Source organism: Podarcis erhardii (assembly GCF_964252035.2).
Source record: "Podarcis erhardii genome assembly, chromosome: 7".
NCBI lineage: Eukaryota > Metazoa > Chordata > Lepidosauria > Squamata > Lacertidae > Podarcis > Podarcis erhardii.
The window spans coordinates 18,450,707-18,472,126 of record NC_138511.1 but is presented as its reverse complement, the minus strand read 5'-3'; the positions used below and the strand labels follow the sequence as shown (position 1 = coordinate 18,472,126).

The 21,420-nt window shown below is 42.1% G+C and overlaps 1 protein-coding gene and 1 long non-coding RNA gene across 2 annotated transcripts in view; one reads left to right on the top strand and one right to left on the bottom strand.

Annotated features, from left to right (window-relative positions):
• The first annotated feature begins 2,957 nt into the window (after positions 1–2,957).
• Positions 2,958–19,950, top strand: LOC309347041. The gene is made up of 2 exons (XR_014158779.1): positions 2,958–3,049; positions 17,892–19,950. It is a non-coding gene; the product is annotated as an uncharacterized lncRNA (long non-coding RNA).
• Positions 2,962–21,420, bottom strand: part of LZIC (leucine zipper and CTNNBIP1 domain containing) — a 30,881-nt gene continuing 12,422 nt past the window's right edge. Inside the window, exon 7 of the mRNA XM_081871378.1 lies at positions 2,962–3,047. Within this exon, the coding sequence (XP_081727504.1) occupies positions 2,971–3,047 (77 nt within the window). The 3' untranslated portion in view covers positions 2,962–2,970. The remainder of the gene's footprint in view (positions 3,048–21,420) is intronic.

Sequence of the window (21,420 nt, the reverse complement as noted above, 5' to 3'; positions counted from 1 at the left end):
AAATAAACTTTTACAATTAATTAGCAGCAACATTCAGCCTGATTGCTAGCTTAATCACCAATATGAATGTCTAACTTAGCTATATTAAGATACCACACACAGATGACAGTTTATCCATGCAGCCTTTCAATTCCTCCAAACTGCACAGAATGGATCGTAGTTTATAAGAAGAAAAAGAAGTTAAGAATAGACCAAGAGCTAACATTACCTGCTTGCCTAGTAATCTCAGGCTATGAGAACGTTTAATCAAAAACAGCCAAGGAAGGAGAAATCAAAGATGCAATCTGTGCTTAGGGAAAAGCATGCAGGGCTCCACCTACAAGAAACCATACAAGGAGAATGAAATGAAGTATCCATATTTGATTGGGTGCATTGTAATTTCTATATCATCTGTTTAAACAAAATAAAAAAGTGATACTATGTTCTGGCAATCTGCGCACAAACAGTTTAACCAAAAGCTCACTAGTTTCCTGTTTGGCAACTGCAGTGTATGTTGCTGCTCTTAGGCAATTCATTTTTATCTGAAATAAGTCATAATCTTTCAAGAGGACCCAGCTGTCCTTTCAAAGGGCAATAAATGCACATTAAAAGCAAGATCAGGATATTAGGGAGCAGGCCCTAACAAATTCATCTACTGTGACTCTAGACCTATCAACAGATAAGCATGGGAAGTTCTCCAAAGGCTTCAAAATTAGCCAGATCTTGAAGGAAGCATTCCTCCTCAGAGATGGAGCAAGTTATAGCAAGATGGCACATGTCACTGCACCTTCCTGGCACCATCACGTATTATAATCTTAACTCCTTTGAGGCCAACACACAGTTTCTCATGTGACCTCAGGAACCAGTCTGTTGACTATACAACAGAAGATCTCACTTTGCCCAACAATGGCCCATGAATTTGGGTGGTTGCTCCACAAATGTGGAACTCTAAATCAGAGACCTGCCAAAGCCCAAGAACTTTTTAAGGGTCCTGCAATGCCTCTTAATTTAGCTTGTCAGGAAACCTATGGTGGGAAGGGCCAGGTGAAGGAATGTTGGTATAATGTGTTCTAAAGCCACGATATATCCCAACAGACTATAGGCGGAGTTATGGAACAAGTCAGACACTCTGGAAATTAAAAGGAAGGCATTTCTTTCCACCAACAGGTGAAACACATAAATAGCTTTTTAAAAGGGAAAAAATGAGCATTTTGTGATTCATTTTCCAGCAGGTGGCACCACTTACCAGGATCAAGAAACACCAGCCCCATCCCTCAGACAAATTTTGCACAATTCAGCAGGTAACCTTAAGCCAGGGGTGAAGTATCTGTGGCCCTCCGGGTGTTGCTGGACTACAACCCACGTAATCCTTGACCTTTGGCTATGCTACTTAGAGATGCATACAGTAACATCTGGAGGCTGCAGTTTCCCACCCCTGCATTAAGGTGAACAGTCCCCTCCTTTCACTTCATTCCTAAGGTGGAAGGAATTAAAATAAGAGTAGACTAGAAGTGGGAAAAGGGAAAGGAAACAAAAATATATATATATACAGTTATGATTATTCAGTTCAGGCTGTGGCTGAATGGCATTTATCTCTGAACTGCCAACACGGCAATCCAATAAGGATGATAGTATAAACCTTGCGCCTCAAAATATACTAAAAAAATGAATGAATGAATCAGACGAAAACTTGACAACATAATTACAAGTCCCTGAATGTTAACGTCACTGTGGTTTAGATCAGGGGTAGTCAACCTTTTTATACCTACCGCCCACTAATGCATCTTTCTTGATGGTAAAATTTCCTTACCGCCCACCAATGCTCAATGTAAGGAGGATTCAGCTTGTGCCGTAGAACCCCCTACAACCCACCCAGAATCCTGAAACACCCACTAGTGGGTGGTAGGGACCAGGTTGACAACCCCTGGTTTAGATAAAAGACAAACCTTTACTGCTATAGGGGCATTGAAGCAAGGCATGATTGCTACCATCCAGCAAAACAGCCAAAGCTAGGCAAAAAGATCACATGCTAATCATGCTAATCCTCCTCTGGACTCGGCAGCTAAATAGTCAGGTTCCAATTGAAAACATAAGCCAAACCATGGCTTAGCTCAGTATACAACAGGAGCAAAACAATTGGGGAAGAGCTAAGTGGCCACAATATCCTCTTTGGGAGCCTGCTTGGTTTGGCTTAGTGTGATGTGAGAACCAGGCCACTATCCCCAGGCCACTATCAAGAGATGGTGTTCTGTTCTGCTCACAGTATACATTTTACCTCACTTTCTGATGATGCTCTAGAAGACTCTCTTTGCCGAGTCCTCAGAGGGAAGAAATTCAGCAATCAAGGGGTAGTCACTCTTCTATAGGCTCCTACAGTCCTAACTGATGCATGAACTTAAAAAGGTGGTACTCATCTATTTTAGACACCAACGTGGGATACAGGGGTGATTATGGTTATTTGGGATATGTAGAGCTAAGTGGTTTTAAGTAGCCCACTGAAATTGTCCACAATGACAACATGAAACTTGTACAAATGCTACCATGTTGGCTTTAAGACACATCCAAGCTACATAGGTGAAGGCAAGCTGCCCATGGCATCTTCCAATATACAATAAATTGGAATCAAGTTGTGCTTGCTGTATAATTTGAAGGCTCAAGGGCAGCCCCTGGCTGCTTCCCCTGCAAGGTTTACTGCCTAAACTCTTTCCTCAGTCCTTCCCCCACCCCCAGCATGAAATAATAATACCATGAACTAATGAATGGAACCACCAAATATATTGATCATTTCAGGACTTAAGAGCCCCATTTCTATGAACAAAATATTCTCAGCCTAAGTATCTCAAGAATGTTGGTAGCAGGCCTTGAGGGTACGGACAGGTGTGACATTTCACAAGAGGCTGTCACATAGATTCTACACTACTTTCATCATGCATACTGGAGCTCAAAACAAAATATTGGGTTCAGGCTGCTTGTTCAGTTTACCTGGCTCTGTTAAGATGGAGAAAAGCTCTCTGGACTATTCGCCTCGCCTTGGTTATCACAACTTGGAAACACTGCAAAATGCCACCCTGTGGAAACAAAACAGTGATTTTAATATACAACTTAACACAGATTAAGGTATGCTAAATATTTTGGACTCAATTAAGTGTTGTCTAACAAAAAGCATAAGTTGTCTTCCTTGTAATTTATTTGTACCCCATTTCAATAAGCTTTGTTGTTCAGAAGCAAAATCAAACTTCTCAGTTGCTGAAAAAGAAGCTTCTGTCACTAGAAATCAAGAGTTTAATCAAAAGAAGGTAAATTAATTTCTGTGCCACAAGATAGACATGCAGGTGGAATGATCTCCCTCCTCTGCCTTTTCCACTCCCTCCTCTTCCCTTGTGTTTCTTCTTTTTTTTTAGCTTGTAAGCCTTATAGAAGGGCCTGTCACTGACTGTTGATAGAAGCTGCTTTGGGAAACAATAATTGTCTGAAAAGCACCAAAAATACTAATATAGCAAGACCATAACCATGCAGATGACCAGGGATTGTGGGGACAGTTGATGTGATTGATTTAAAACATAGTAGTAAGAACAGTAGAGGTGGTGGTAAACTTGTGTCTGGATTGCTCAATTTCATACTGCTTGGGTTGGGGTGGGGGTGCTCACATGATGGAATGTTATGTTACAAACAAACAAACAAACAAACAAACAAACAAACAAACAAACATCCCCACAGAGAAAAGTGATATATCAGAAAGAATCCTAAGACAGAACTGCTTATTCCAAGCAAACTTGCTTTGTAGGTGTAGGGATTCAGTTTCTTTTTCTTTTTTGTAGGAATGACTATTCTATCAAATGAGCTGTCATCTGTAGCCTGAAGCAGTATAACCCAGATACAAGTTTAGCAAGTCACCTAACATGGGTGAGAAGTACAATAAATTTAATTCAGTCATCGACTATAGAACTACATGATACAATTTGATTTCAAAATCCATGGCTGGGGTTGATGTCAGTTGGTTTCAAACTTTTTCCTCAATGACTTGCCTGCCTAGAAACCCCTGCGTCCTGCCACAGAACCGTTGTGTATTCTATAGCAGCCTAGGGCACCCTTGTATTTAAGAACTAGCCTCATAACCATAGACGACGACCAGGAACTGCACACAGGCAAGTGCATTAAATTCTATGCAGACAGGTGAACAGGATGGCAGAGGAACCAGCACAGAAACCAAACAGGCTGCTGGAGGAAAGTCCCCTCTTCCACACCCAGTACAGAAATGCAGCTCATAGTCCCTCCTCTGCCAGCCCCCAATAGACTAGTGATTCTTTTTCTTTTCTTCTCTTTTTTGCATGCTATTAACTCGTGGGGGCTTATTTACAAGACTATTACAAGGGGGCAGTTCACATAAGTCTCTGCCCAAGCCTATTAGTTCACGCAGGGCAACAATGAGACCAAAGTGTACACTGTAAACCACACCCAACCCTTCCCTATAGCTGTGCATTTCAGAAAATATCAGTAGCAGGAGGGCAAGCTGTCATTCAGGGAAGCTTGTCTGCAATTAGTGATTACAGAGGAACCTAATAAATGTCTGAGGACCCTCAAGGTTCCTTGAACACCAGTTGAAAAAATTGTTGATTTAAGGAACACACACACACATTTCAATCAGAGGTCAGAGTCTGGTAATCCCAAGTGTCAGCTTATTTCTACTATCCCACAAAGCATCTGGAAGAGATGCCAAACTAATCCCCAGAATGTCACCATCAGGAGGGGGCACTACAGCTGAGATTCCTGCAAACCCTCCTCTGCACTGCAACACACTAGGAAGGGCTAGAAGCACATTAAAAAGAAAAGTCAGAAGTATCATCTTGTCTCTGAAAGAGAAAATTCCCCAAGGAGAGAAAGAGCTATTTTAAAATCTTTTAACATTTTTTTTCACTAATTACTTCCTGCTATCTTTGCTTTCTAAATCTGTAACAGAGCCCTAGGACATCTCTGACAAAAGGGTCATTTACAGGAACCAAGTGATCTTTTGATGTCTACAAAAATGAAACACCCGCTTCACACCCTCAGCAAACGAGCTTCAGAATTATTGAGAAAAGGAACAGGCTAGAACTACAGAAAACATCCATTCCAGCTGTATCCATTTTATTAACAGACAATACTTTGTTATTATTTCTCACTACTGCAGCAGGATGTTCTCAAAGCATTGCTGTGAACACAAGTATAGATACACCAAAGCACCCTTCTCTAAATTAAAGCCCTCCAGATGTTTTGGACTACAACTCTCATCAGCTCCCAAAAGCACAACTGTCCTAGCTGGGGCTGATAGGAGTTGTAGTCCAAAACAATCCACAGACTCTATGAAAAAAGTAAATATCTCCTTGATACCAGGAAGTATCAGGAAAGGATCTCAGATATAAATTGCAAGCTGAGATCTAACCTAAATGTATCACAACAACAATCCACCAATTAAAGCAACTCATACATAAACATTAAAAGGCAGATTCCAACACTTCTGACTAAGGACACCTATGAAAACAGTAAAATATGAGCAACCTCCCCTCTTCACTTTACACAAGTCAACCCAGAGATTGTAATAATGCTGGACACAGTTTCCTGTTTCTTCATATACAGTGGGTTGGATCTGGGTTACATTAATCACACTTAAGTTTCATTGTTTTAAATGTGACTAAAGGGTGATCCACTTAAGTCTGGATCTAACTCACTGCCTACATGTTCTTGCACCCAACATAAATATATACAGGTGGCAACCATTTTGCACATGTTCAATCGATGCACGACCGCTGACACGTGGGTAATTTTGTACCCGGAAGGGGGCATAACGGGGCAGGCTTATGTGTGCTCTGCCAACACGTGTGAATGCCTGGAACGCAGCCCCCACGCAACCAGGGAGTTGCCTGTATTACAAGTGAGCAACGTGAAGCCCAGAGTTCCAATGAATGCATTCAAAGCCACAAAGAAAGTCAGTGACAGAGCTAAGTGCAGTATCTGATGACCTTGAATCCAAGGACTACACGGCCATGTATAAGGATTCTCATTTCAACTAAAAATCTGAAATGTTCAACTACACATGGACTTTCAAGAAATAGGATCCCCAAATACTCTGTAACAGGATATTTTGGGGGAGACGTGGGGTGTGTATGTGTGGAGATGACTAAGGTCCCAAAAGCAAGCAATGCTTAGCAAGACAGCTGTACGACAGCTGACCCATCACCACCAAGGCCTGCATAGTATTGCTCATTATGCAGTTTATGGAGAGCCACAGTGGTTTCAGGGGGCACGGCCAAATTCCACAGGTATCTCAGCCATGGATTAAATGCCAGCCCGTTACCCTTTTGTGGAACCTGCCATTACTTGCAGTCATGTATACAATCAAAAGTATGCTAGGGGACTACCATATCTACCATTATTATCATAAAGGAAGCCACAGTAATCTTCTTCCAAATCATCATTTTCAGCAGAGGAGCACCATATACACACAACCAATTCTCACAGGTTCTACACAAGGGCTGCTGAGCTGACACTCATGGGAGCAAGTAAAGTGATTTAGACTTTTGACACAAGCCCTGGTCAAAGTAAACCTGACTAAGAGTGCATAACTTCACCAAGTCAGAGACCATAGCCTGTTCTGCCTCTGGTATTTTAAAGTGACCAATGCATAATTAACTGTCAAGTAATAAACTGACTATACAGAAAAAGAAGCACATTAAATGCTTAACATAAAACTTAAACAGTGTTCTGCATCTAAAAGTCGATCCTCACATTCTATCCAGCTCTCTCACTAGCAAGGAGACAAAGAAGTTGAGATGGATAACATCCAATGGAACTGGATGTTTTATGGAATAAACAAATGTTATTCTAGAGTAGAGGATTTCCAACCTTTCTACATTCAGAGAACCCTTTCTACTCCACAAAAGCCTGAGTTTAAAAACTGGCACTAAGCTGTTCCCTTAAATGGACACTGCTATTCTCCAGTTTAATCTCTGCAGCTATGCAGGACACTTTTAATGGTTACAATATGATCCCAACAGGCAAAAGGATGTGGCATCTTCAAGACTTGTTTATTTACAATGAGATCTTCCAACAAACACCAAATAACTGAAATCCAAAAACCCATTCCACACTTCTGATTATTTTGTACTCACTCAATGTGATTCATGGCCTTCAACCGCAGGCAGCTGGAGATTGCATTAATTCACTTCTCCAAAGGGATGTCAGCAACATAGAATTCATAACACTTATCCATTTATAATTGAACAGCAAGATCGAGAATACTTGATGTCTTGTATTTTTTAGGTTTTTTGGAACACACCAAGCTTCTAAGGGACGCTCAGGCCCCTTGGTATACAATTTCAGCTACATTTGACTTCAAACTGAATTCTCCAATGGTAGTTTCCATCCAAGTGGCTAATAATGTACAACTTTAAGACAAAGCTTTTACAGTCCTTCCCATGAGAATAATAATAATAATAATAATAATAATAATAATAATAATAATAATAATGCGTCTCCACCCCTATCGTTCTGCCCGGACGCTGAGGTCCAGCGCCGAGGGCCTTCTGGCGGTTCCTTCATTGCGAGAAGCAAAGCTACAGGGAACCAGGCAGAGGGCCTTCTCGGTCGCCACGTGGCGCCTGCCCTGTGGAATGCACTCCCATCAGATGTCAAAGCGATAAATAACTACCTGACATTCAGAAGACATCTTAAGGCAGCCCTGTTCAGGGAAGTTTTTAATCTGTGATATTTTAGTGTATTTTTGGTTTTTATGGAAGCCGCCCAGAGTGGCTGGGGAAACCCAGCCAGATGGGCGGGGTACAAATAATAAATTATTATTATTATTATTATTATTATTATTATTAGCTGCAGTCACCTATATATTAATTTCTAAACCCAAATTGGGGGAAAATGTTCCTTCCCTGGTCATGATCTTTGAATTTCTATAGCTTCTTTCACGAACAGATTTCAAAACACATTGAGAGCATTAATGAAGTCAAATTCAAGAACTCCCCTAGGTAATGTTGCCTGACCACATGGAGTCAAGTTAACTGTGAATTATTGTTGAACTTGTTACTCTCTTCTGTCCTTAAGACATAAGCAACCTATTGCATTTTTGGCAAATATCACCTTGTCAGCAGAGAAAGACAGCTTCTGTTGTACTTCAAGCCAGCCAGCCAGCCAGCCAGCCAGCCAGCCAACATATCTAGCCTTATTAAAGTCAGTGTTCATTCTAGAGAAAAGCTACAACTTCATTCTGCCTTCAGGCAACTGCAGTATTTGGATACATAAAGCAGAAGTGTGTTTTAAACAACCTCATCAACCTGATGCTCTCACAGATGTTTTTGGACTACAACTCCCACTGGGTGCAGCTGATGGGAGTTGTAATCCAAAACATCTGGAGGGCAACAGGTCAGGAAAAGCTGGCCTAGGCCTTGTTGCACCATACCCTAGAATGGCATGTCAAACAGTTGTGTAATATTTAGGTCTCTCCATGGCTGGATGACAGCCGAACATTTTTGGTAATGCGGGAGGGGGTATCTTGTTACAAATTATGGACAACTACACCTCCTTAAAGAGAAGCCTATTCCATCTTTCAGAAAAACAACAAAAATGGGACAGAATACAATACTGTATTTGTAAACCAAGTTATCCTTAGCCATGAGGCCCATCTTTATATAGTTAACACATTGCTATGCCTGTTATTTGAAGACCTGCAATCTCCCCAGAAGCTTTATATAATTGGTAACAAAAAACAAAACAAAAAAGAAACTGTTATCAGTTTTGTGGATAGTCAACTGTTCCTTTATTTTAAACCCCACTTCATTTTCAAAAGCAGCTTGCCATGTAGCATGGAGGGTTGATGTTAAAGATTCATAAACCCAAAATTGTGTTGGTTATACAGAAAACTAGGGCTGAAAAGCTTGCTTGAGTTGATCCATCCCCAAGGAATGTAAATCTATGGGGAGCGTCAGACTAAAAAAGTGAATCAATAAAAAAATTCAAAAATGTATAGAGCTATTTAGTAAGTCTTATAAACAAAAACTAACATTTACTAGCCCATAAGCTTACTCACATTTATCTGTGTCTCTCTATGCAGATTGAGTAATGTCTGAAAGGAGCTGGATCCTTGGATATGCAGCAGAGTGCAATAATACTTTACAGATAAATAGGCAAATTTTAGCAGAACTAAAAAAGGACATACTATAAGCTTTGTGACATGTCATAACCCTAACCCTAATAGTGCTTTTTTTCCTGGGTGTACGCATACCCCTAAACATTTTGTGAATTTTTGTACTTAAAGCACTGGGTTGCCATATTTCAAAAAGTAACAACCAGGACCCCCTAAATGTTTTTGAGCTTTTTAAAGGAAACCCCCATAATTGTTGAGTTTTTTAAGACAAACCCCATTGTTGAGCTTCTTTTTACAAAAATGTCAAGAAAGAGCATAAAACATATGGCAGCCCTATGTTATAAACATCCAGCGAAGTTGTGTAACTCATTTTGATTTTGTTTATAATACTGTATAGGTAAAGGCAATAAAGCATTTTCTAATGTAACACTTAATTTGTAATTATTTATCTTCATCATGTCTCACATGACATTTCATGCATTGATCATTATTTCTGGGCATGTCAAAGGTTTTCGGAAACACTATTTCATTATGACAGCTTGGAAAACATATGCCACAAATATGTCAACAGTTTCTGTGTTGTCAGCAAGAAAATGAAACAACTGGGAAATGCTTTGGTTGCTTACAACATATGGCAAATTATTAATCAGTGCAAAGCCACTAAAAAAATAAATCAGTAGATAGCTCTTGAAATTGTGTTTCTGGTTACTAAGAAAGGCATAAAACCTGTGGCAGGTTATCATTTGGTATAAATAAAACACGGCAACAGTGCATCTGATAATTTGTAAGCGATTTTGTATTTTCCTAATTATCAACATAAGTTGATAATTTTAATGTTTGTCAACTTATTCCTCTGTCTTTCTTAAAACTCTTGTTCAGACCACAGGTAGAAAATATATTTCTATTTTGTAGGCACCCAAGTTTTACGTACTTGGTAGCCTTCCAAACTAACCACTCTGTACCCCACAAAAATCACTGACTGCAGTATCGTGATACTATTGGGGGGGGAGGAATCAACAGGAAGCACAAGACACTTTTAATTTCACACTGGAGGGTCATTAAACTAATTAGCACAAGCTACACATTGTTGTTTCAGGGGTGGTCAGGAAGTCGATGTCACCTCAATCTCCTTTGCTCTCCACAAACTCAGAAGTTTCCACCTTAAACTGCAGACTAATATATCAAAATATTTCCCACCTGCAGTTGTCTGTGTTTAAGTTTTATGGCACTAGGTCATTACACTAACAGTTAAAAGGAAAAAAAGCAAAGAAGGAAATGTCCTCAGCAGGGTGAAGTTTCCTTCCTTTCTAGACAAAGTTAAATATATAAATATGCTATGAAGCAGAACCAATATACCAAAGGTAACAGATAACTTGTTAGCATGGGCATTAAATATATGCTTCTTACATCTTCCAATAGAAAGACTTGATCAGTGTTAATCTACTGCCTTAGTATTTTGCAAAAAGGGAAAGTGAAATTGATATAAGGCTGAAGAGTCATATGAGTTACTACTAAGCTCTATGGAGTAGCCTGCAAGTAATCATTGTACAAACTTGAATTATGCAGGATTAACATTAATTATGTTAAATACTTATCACACTAGTCTTATTCAGAAGTGTCTGTTCTAGAGAACATTTATCTTGCACACTAAATGAACAGAGATTATACAATGTACCCCACGATTAACCCACGTGAACAGCTTAGTTACCAAAACTTCATTGTTCATTGGTAATTATAGTTTGAGGATTTCTGGAGACTTATTGTATACAATTAAGACAGGACCTTTTTCAGTGTTCAACCAGAATTTTATACTTTAGCTACTCTTTAAGAATTTTACTGACAAAAAGAATATGGTTTAAGCATCTTATGCACTGAAGGAAAATGTGCTCTATGAAATGAAAGAGGTTTGTGTTTTAACTGTTGATCTCTCTACCATATGTTACAGCTAATGGCACAAGACAAGTTAAGACTGTACTCTGCTGAACAATGCCTTCTCTATATAAACTCACTTATAAGTCTTCCATTGTTGACAGCACCAGTTATGCTTAAAAGTGCAACAATCATGCTGTTCTGGACAAGGATGTCAGCCACAAGCTACCATGTACAATGTTTCTAACAGCACAACTGTTTATAAATCCATGTTATTCTACAACTTGAGGTAGCTGAAATCTCAATGCACATCTCAGTGGGCTTTTAATGTCCAGGCCTCCTGAGCCACAATTCCCAAACCCAGAAACTGCATTTTTGCCTTGCAGCTCCACCTGTCAGTTCCAAATTCTGAAGTCTCTTCTCCCAACCCAAATCATGTGTGTACTCTTCTTTTTACCTTGCCCCAAAATGCAGGCAGCATTGCAAACAAGTTTTCTGCAATCAATGGCTTAGTATTAGCCAACCATTTGAGAATAAATGATCTAATAAACTTGCATGTTAATTAAACTTAAGTTCCTGAGTGAAAGAAACATCCTTTTACAAAGAGAAGAAAAACTACAGAAAAAAGAAATAGTACTATAATACCTGATGCACACACAACTGCAGGCAAATTCTGATTGTGCAAGTAGACCACGTTAGCTCATGCATTCCAATTCTTAAGGTTGAAATTCTCAAGCAGCACCCTTGAGTTTAACTTCTCGTATTTAAAAAGCAGACAAAAGATAGATTAATCTTAGACCCAAAATAGAGATGATACACAGTGCATTTGTTTTAGACCACTGTCCAATAACCTAATTCAGAACATAAACACATTCTGAAACGCCAAAGGTGTATATCCAGTTTAGGTTGTATCCAGTGTGGGCCAATGCTACTCAGAGTAGACTCCATTAAGTTAATGATTGTTGCTAACTTAGGTTCCTTAAGTTAAGTCTACTCTGAGTGGGAGTTAGTTGGATACAACCCTGTGTATGCAGACAGATTCAATATTTCTCTCAGCTCTTGACATTAATGAAAGGGTATGTTTAAAAATAATCCTGGGGGAAAATATCATTGATACAGAAATACAAGTTCTTGCTTACTTTTATGAAGTACGTTTGTGCAGAAAATGTCACTGTGAATGTAGCAAGGGTAGGGGCAGCATGAGAAGGGGCTTCGCATATTCACATTATATGCAAAACACTCCTTGAAGAACTTATTGGTTCAATACCCAAGTTAACTAGGATTAGAACTCCTACTTTGCCCATAGACTTCAGCCCCATTCAGGCATGCTGCTCACATGCAAAAGCTACATGTGAGCAGGCTGAACATGCTAAGCTCTAGCCTCCCCCGCTCCCACACCACGTCTCTGTGCCCATTGCTGCCTTATGCCAAGTCACACCATTGGTCCACCTGGCTCAGAAGGTTCTGCTAACCGGCTGTGGCTCTCCAGGGTTTGAGGCAGGGAACACCCCCCACTTCAGACTTCCAACTTTTGGAGGGTGATGGGCATAGCAACATGGGAGGAGAGTAGTTTTGTACATTTGTCCCCTGCTCATGCACAGCATTTGCATGTGAGGAGCCAGCCAGAATAGAGCGCGCATATATATATATATGAAAAAAATCCCATAGATCACCTACATCGTTTTTTAAACTAATACAGTATTGATTAAAATTACAAAGGAAGGCTTAAGGGCACTGAGTTTAAGTGACATTGAGAATGTATCCTAAAGCGAGTTAAGAGATAGGGTTGTGCAATCTCAGACCTAACAAAATGGTTCTGAAGTGGGGCAGGGGGCAGGGAGAGAAATCCTGAAAGAAGATGTAGACAATATGAAGAGAGGTGTGGTCAGCAATTAAAGCAGGTATGGATAATATGTGCGCCTGCAGCTGTTGTTGGATTAAAACATCCCTGGCCTTTGGCCTTGCTAATTGTGGCTGGTGGGAAATGGAGACAATAACATATGGAGAGCCACAGTCTCCCCATCTCTGAATTAAAAACTGCTTCAGACAGTACAAAAGGGGAAGTAGTAGGACCTCATATTAGACATCTGAAACATTAAACACAAGACAGTAGCATTCACAAGTTAAAAAAAAAAAGAAAGGAAAAGGTGGGTAACTTTGCACATTAGGCAAAGGACTGTCTGGATTTAACATAAAGTGAACATACAGCAAATATCTGCTGCTTGTCACAGCCGGCTGTGAAGCAATGGTGTTAACTTCTTTGCCAAGTTCTCACTTTAAGTGTTTCACCTGTTTTAAATGTACATCTGAAAATGCAACATACAAAGCGGCAACTGGTAGTCTAGAGCCAACTGCCGGAGGAAAGACTAGAAATGGGTGTGGAAGGAGGCTGCCAGATAGACACAGTCTGACCTGATTTAAGGCAGATTCCTCTATCTGTCCACCTAGCCTGATGGGCAGTGTCTCAGGCATGGAAATTTATTTCATGTTCCCAGCTATTTTATTCTTTTAACTGGAGATGCAGGGGACTTAACCATAGACCTTTCCAAAACAGGTACTGTACTCTACCTGTGGGTCCTCCCCAAAAGGATTCTTCCACTGGGATGCAAGCTATTTCCTTGCCCAGTCTTGAACCCTCAAACTAGCAAGACCTGCGCTTTAGCTGGTCTCATGTGGCTTGTGCCATAGGGTTTAGTTGTGACAATCAGGAGTTCCAAATGAGCCAAGATACCATTTTTTTTCATTCTGGTGCACAAATATATAATAATTTCATATTGGTCTGGACACTCTTTGACCCCAACTATTTATCAGAAGAGAACCCTAGCCTCTTTTGGAATTGGACATTGTTACTCAATCCATGCACAAATACACTTATTTTACATAGTTATTTGTCTTGTTTTTCTGTTTTCTGTGTCTAGTAAAGTGGTACCTCGGGTTAAGAACTTAATTTGTTCTGGAGGTTCGTTCTTAACCTGAAACTGTTCTTAACCTGAGGTACCATTTTAGTTAACAGGGCCTCCCGCTGCTGCCGCCGCCGCACGATTTCTGTTCTCTTCCTGAAGCAAAGTTCTTAACCCGAGGTACTATTTCTGGGTTAGCGGAGTCTGTAACCTGAAGCGTCTATAATCTGAAGCATCTGTAACCCGAGATACCACTGTAGAAGAAGAGAGAAGAAGAGTTTTGGATTTGATATCCCGCTTTATCACTACCCGAAGGAGTCTCAAAGCGGCTAACATTCTCCTTTCCCTTCCTCCCCCACAACAAACACTCTGTGAGGTGAGTGGGGCTGAGAGACTTCAAAGAAGTGTGACTGGCCCAAGGTCACCCAGCAGCTGCATGTGGACGAGCGGAGACGCGAACCCGGTTCACCAGATTCCGAGTCTGCCGCTCTTAACCACTACACCACACTGGCTCTCATCATCTCTGTATTTGCTTATAGTTATTTTTATTTTATTTTTTATACATTTCAAAATGAAATAAAAAACTTTATGAAAAAAGAGGAGGAGGAAGGGCCTAGCAGTGCTGCCAGCAAGTTCAAGCAGGTGTGGGACTGGAGCAATTTGCAAGGGATTAGGAAATACTGCTATTCTGGCTCTAAACAGGGGTCATTTAGTTTACCAGTTATGACGAATATGTGACAGTTTTGCAAAAAAAAAAAAATTGTTTACAAACCACCAGCTCCTTGAAAGCTCTGACCACAGAAAGTCATGTAGAAATGTGGCAGCCATATCCCTCCAAATGACTTTTAGGTGAAGCTGTTTATGATGCTGCTGTAAGAGCAAGAAGGGGAATAAAGAGAGAACTACAGCTGGGTTTCTCCCCCTGCATGCTTAAAAGAATGCAGCACAAAAAATTGGACAGGATTCGGAAAGCATGGGATGATTTTCTGCATGTGTGTAAGACAAAGGTTTAGGAGATGGAGAGGAAACATTAGGTGTGACAGTCCTGAAGGAATCCCTACAGGAAGCATACAAGAAGAAAACACCCAAAGAGAAGGAAATAAAAAGATTTTGAACAAATGATTTTTGGGTGGGTGAATTAAGGTTATTACTTTTTTGCTTTAGCTTTTTAAAAAAATTAAACTAGTTGATTTGGAGTAAGTAGTGGCAGAGCTCATTGGAAACAACAGGTTGAACCAGTTGAGTAAGGTTCCCACACACACCCATTTCACCATCATCAACCCCCCTCCAAAATAATATTTCATTTTAAAAAACATCTAAAACACTCTTTCTCCTGATGTATTCCAGGATGGTTTACAATAATCCAGTTGCCTCATCTGCACATAATGCCAAGTCAAACCATGGGTAAACATGAAAAAGCAAGTGTGCAGGTACACTGAGCAAAAACTGGGGCTGCTTCACTCCTATCCAGGTCCTGCTGCCACCGCTGCCACACTACCTAAGGCTAAACTACCGTTTACCTTAGCATTAAGCACAAACCAGGTCAGTATAATACAATATAAATATAACTACATCCAGTAATAAAATTAAGAGGCAGCAAATTATAAAACAATAAAGCAGATATAACCATTGAAAACTGCTCCAGCAAATAAAGAGTTTATTGACCTGCCACTGAAAAGACTGCAGTGTTGTTATCAAGCTGAACCACCTCAGGGAGGACATTCAAAGTAAGGGGTGCCACCACAGAAAAGCCCCATCAGAACATAAGAAGAGCCCTGCTGGATGAGACCAGTGGCCCATCTAGTCCAGCATTATGTTTTTACAGTGGCCAACCAGATGCTTCTGGGAAGCCCACAAGCAGCACATGAGAACAATAGCTTTCTCTGGCTCATGTTCCCCAGCAGCAGGTTTTTCAAGGCATGCTGCCTCTTATATACCAGGGTAGATAGTCATCACAGGGAGTAATCACTGATGGCCTTATCCTCCATGAATTTGTCTAATCCCCTTTTAAAAGCTGTCCAAGTTGGTAGTTATCACTACACCCTTTCAAAGCTAATTCCTTAATTTAACTATGTGCTATGTGAAGAAACACTTATTTTTGCCTTAATTTTATTTTTGAAATGTACAAACTGTCCTTCACCCCAAAAAAATGGATTTTAGGATGGTACACAAAGAAACATAAAAGTTACTGACACACTACTACACAAACCAACAACACTAAGTCAAATAAAACCATTCAATGACCACAGAGAAGAACCCTCTCCTTTGCACATGTACCTGAAGTACTTCTCCTAAAGATAGAACAGGTAACATTTGTTTATCAGCAACCCACTCTGCAGAAATTTTGGAGAACACAATTTAGGAAGAGAAGAGAAGAGAAGCAGGCTGTGAAGGTGTAAGATTGGTGCATCCTGTGTTGTCCAGAGTCATTGTTAACAGGTGGCCCAGGGAGCCCAAACTCCCAGATCACTTCCCCTTCCCCTCCACCCCAGTATTAAACTTAACATTTTAAAATTTTCTTTGCTTACAAAGTTGTTGAGCACGCTTCAATGCTCACTCACGACAAGGCCGCAGTTATCCTTCATTGCTTTCTATTTGTGGCAAACATTGTGTTGATCTGTGGTCACTGGACTGGGTATAGATGGCATTGACTGGTGGCAGGGACTTATAAGTACGTATATGAAAAAGGTAGATGAAGATGGGAAGGAGAAGCGGTGTTAGAGATGAATGTGCTCATGTGTGAAAGTCACATTGTTGTAAAAGGTTTGTTTTAATTTGAATGTGTAGAGCAGCCCCTAAAACCCTGCTGGCATCCTATAGGAATGGAAAAGAAATTGATCCACATTTTGAAATCAACCAACCTAATTTGCTGGTCCCAGTGTTATATGTGGATCAGCCAGTGTATGAATTTGGCAATGCAGTTTATACCTTTTTTTATTAAGAAAAGGCCTAAGTACATTTCACAGAAAAGGCATACTTAGGGGAAATGAAAGCATGCAAAAACGTCTCTTAGGGGATGAATGTATACAATCTAAATGTGAATTTTTCATGTTTTGTTTTAATCTACAAAATATATATATATGATATGGGATGGATTTACAGAGGCTGAGCCATCCATCCTTACCATTCCAGAGCTCAGAGTAAGCCCTGGCAGCAAGAGCCGAAAAACCTCAAGGGCAGATTCACAGTATACATTTAAGGCATGTTCAGTGCATATTTAAAGCATATTACTGTACTCTCCCACCCCCAAATCCTGGGAACTGCAGTTTGTTATGGATGCTGAAAAAGGTATTGGAGGGGCAGAAACCACAGTTAATAGGATTCTATGGAGGAAGTGTGTGCTGAATATGCTCTCAATGTATACCATGGATCTGACCTGAGAAGAGCTTGCTGCTGGATCAGACCCACCTAGCTCAGCATCCTGTCCACGCAACAGTCAACCAGATGCCCAGAAGCAGGACCGCACCGCCTCTGAAACTAACCCCTAAATTTATACGTTGCACACAAATTACCATACGATAATTTCGTTTCACGGGCCTGTGTGAACCCCACCTTTTAAAAGTACTCAGCGATGCTTCTAGCGCTGTGTGTATGTATATATGTGAGGGAAGAGAGAGCAAGCGAGCAAGAGTGACTCCATGACGGTGGGTGGTGCTGCTTAGAGGAAATGAGGGGGTTTTTTGGGGAGGGGGGAAGGATGGTTGGATAAATGGGGGTGGGTGGGAGAGAAGAGGCGGAGGGCGCGGGAGCAAGCAGTGGGGGAGGGGGGAGATGGAACGCTGAAGGGGAGTGACGTTTCCGAGAGTCGGGGGAGAGGCGCGGGCGCGCGAGCAACGGCCGGCTGGACGGACATTCGAACGAGCAACCAGGCGCGCGCAAACAGGCTGACGGACGAGCGCGCGTGCGCGAGCAGCCAAGCGGACTGAGGGGGAGAGAGAGAAAAAGCAAGCAAGCAAGCAAGCAAGCAGTCGCCTACTCACCGCGCGGCGCCTTTTGTTGCCAGGCGAGGCGTAAAGCGCTTACCTGAAGTGGCGGCGGCGGCAGTTATTAGCAGCACTAGTAATAATAATGATGTTGTTGTTGTTACTGGGTCTGGGAGGAGCCCTCGAGTGGCCCTCCCGCGTAGACAAGGAGGGAAGCAGAGGCAGGATCGTGCCCTCGTCCTCTCAGCACTTGGAGCGACTGAGCCTCCTTCTGCGCCTGAGGGGAGAGAAGCGCCGAACGGTGTGTGTGTGTGTGTGTGTATAAGCGGCCGCCGCTGCTTCTGCTCTTCTTCTTCCTCCTCCTCCTCCTCCCTCCGTCGTCGTGACTCACAGCGGCGGCGACCGAGGGAGGGAGCGGAGGAGGCGCCTGGGCGACTCCGGGTGGGAGGGACCCGCCGCCGCCGTCGCCGCTGCTCGCCGCGTCCCAGCGCCCGAGGCCGCTGAGAGGCGGCAAGCCGCGTCGCCTCAGGCAGCCGCCTCCAACGGCAAGCTGAAGTAAAAGGGGGCGTGGCCAACGCGGAGCTTGCGGCTGGGGAAGGAGAAGGCGGCTATTGTTTCGGGGAGGGGCGTGGCCCGGAGGACGGGGCGTGGCCGAAGGGGAAGGGGGTCGGGGAAGGGAGGAGCTACAAGGAGAAGGAGGCGTGAAAGTAGGCTGGGGCGGGGTCGTCGTCGGGAGGCGGGGCTTAGAACGTCTCGGGGTGGGAATAGGAGCAGTAAAGCACTGAATGGAGTGCTGTTGTGCTCTGGTCCTGTTCATCGCCTTCTGGCAGGCACCTGGTTGGCTACAGTGAGAACAGGATGTTGGACTGGCTGGGCAAGGGCCAGTGGCCTGATGCAGCAGCAAGGCTCCTTTTATGTTTTATTCTGGTGCCCTCCAGATATTTTGGGCTATAGTGCACATCTGCCTCAAGTGCAGGGGGCTGCAGCTCAGCGCTGGAGCATATGCTCTGCATGCGGCTTTAATCCCTGCAGCTTTGGCTAGGGATGGAAAATATTCCCATTTTGAAATCCTGGAGAGCCACTGCCAGTCAGTGTTGACAGTACTGACTCTGTATGAGGCGGCTGTTGCATCATTCTACCCGGACACTGAGGTCCAGCGCCGAGGGCCTTCTGGCGGTTCTCTCACTGAGAAGCCAAGTTACAGGGAACCAGGCGGAGGGCCTTCTTGGTAGTGGCAACCGCCCTGTGGAACGCCTTCCCACCAGATGTCAAAGAGAACAACAACTACCAGACTTTCAGAAGACATCTGATGGCAGCCCTGTTTAGGGAAGCTTTTAATGTTTGATGGATTTCTGTATTTTAATATTTTGTTGGAAGCCGCCCAGAGTGGTAAATTATTATTATTAATATTATTATTGGAGAAGAGTTCCACACTTTGAGGTCACAGAGAGGAAATCAACAAGTAGGTCATAGCTGTATAATGAGAGGAGCTAGGAACTGGATTTCTCGCTTAAGGAATATCAGTAGTGGGGCAGTGGTTACCTAGCTGGACAGTAGAAAATCCTCCTCCTCCAGATTCTTTATGCAAGGCCAACCCCAGAGGATCTGGCTGCCCAGGTGTTGTTACTGTTTCCTTTACTTCTCCTTATATTGTATTTCTGTCCAATAAGGTGCAGCAACAAACAGGCCTGTGCTTTCCAATCTGTGCTTCAGTACTTAAAGGACATCAAAGCACGATGGCACAGAAATCTACAACCTGTCAGTTAATGAAGACCTTAACATGAAAGCCTGTGAAAAGAGCAAAAGCAAGCTGCAGACAGGAACTGGGAGGGTGTAAATATGCTGGGATCTGAGATGATCACTAACACGTACCCAGCAAGCAGCAGGCAGTAATGATGATTAATTATTTAAGAAAAACTGAGTGCGTCAGCTCAGGCTGAAGCGGGGGAGGGGGGGAGACGGAAACATCACTCTGGGATCCTTCCGTTAGAGTTACATTAATTAGCATGGTGTGTGAAGCGCAGAGAAATATCCAAAGACATTCTATCCTCATGTGAGGTGGGAGACCTGCAATTAAGGCATCTGTTTACCCTTTGTATCTGACCGAGATGGCTTTTGAAGGAATTACAGGCTTAATGCAATTTTAAAAACACACCATATGTTCTGCTTTGTCCTCATTTGGCTGCTTGATTGTATAAACGTCTCAGGGCAGGGGTGGGGATAATCTGTGGCCCTCAGATGTTATTGGATGCTAACTCCCATCAGTCCCAGCCAGTATGGCTGATGGTCAGGGATGATGGGAGCTGTAAATCCAACTAAAGCTGGAGGGCCACAGATTCCCCACCCTTGCTTTAGGACAGGACAAAATCTACTTCCCTGCAATTTCTAGTTCTTCCCTCTGCAGCAAGAGGGGGGGAAAGTTCCACCTCAGTATACTTGAGGACCACTATTATATATGTGCCCAAACCCCCATGAAATATTTTATTTACTATTTATTCATTGCCTTTCTGCAAAGTCTGGTGGTACCCAGCTAATGCAAAGCAGGGACTTGCAGTTGATAGGTGACTGGGAGGGGCAACTCAAGCAAACATTATCTTTGCTGCAGAACTTGCATTGCCTTGTTCCAAGGGCCAGAATTTTAGGAGAGGATAAGGTGATGGATAGTAAGAAAAAATGCAGGTACATTAAGGGTGAATCAAATGGGAAAGCATTTCAGCAGGAAAGGCAGGGGATGGGGGAGATTGAGCACAGGACAAGAAGCTATTTGCAAGCTGCTGTTGCTCCTGACCCAGTTCTTAGTCTGATATGGTCTGATCCCCTAGAGATGTACAGAAGGAACGGCAAGTGACATCTTCTTTGTTTAAATGGCTGCCGTACACAGTTCTCAAACCTGCTTGCTTTCCCATATACATCTTTTAAAAGTGATAATTTAATCTTAACCCATAACTCAAATTACATTAGGAAGCTTAATGACTTTTATTTGTAAATGACATACTATGGGTGACTGGTGTGTGTGTTTTATTATATACAATGTAAGACCCTTTAGGATAAGACCCCCCCAAAACCCTCACTTTTTAAAGGCATTAAATGGTGTTATACATTTCCATAGTTTCCTGCCGATAGTTTGGAGCTTTGCATGACACCTCCAGTTCCCTTTGCTTTATGCATCTTTTTTCCTAGCCGTAGCTGAAAATCAGGTATCATAAGCCCTAGCTCCTCCATTTACTGCTTTGCACAGCCAGCCTTAACTCTGGACAAAGACGCTCTGCTTCAATCTCTTGCCGTTAGCCATCCATGATAATCTGCTTTGAAATTCATTTAGGATTCTTTCATAATCCAGCTGCCACCACACACCAAGACTTTCCATATGACCACAGGGGTAGATTAGTTCTGATGTTAAGATGGTGCTCCTGGTCAATTTGAAATCTTTGCCATGGCATCATTACTAGGATTTTTCACACCCTTAGGAGAGCGCCCATTCTAACTTTTGGCCAGAAACAATTTTATTGGCAATCAATATAATAAACTACATCCTGCAATTTTGGACTCCAAAATGACCATTCTTTTTATGAGGACTACCCATATTATGAGCTATTGTTTTTATTTTTAATGAAGTATTCTT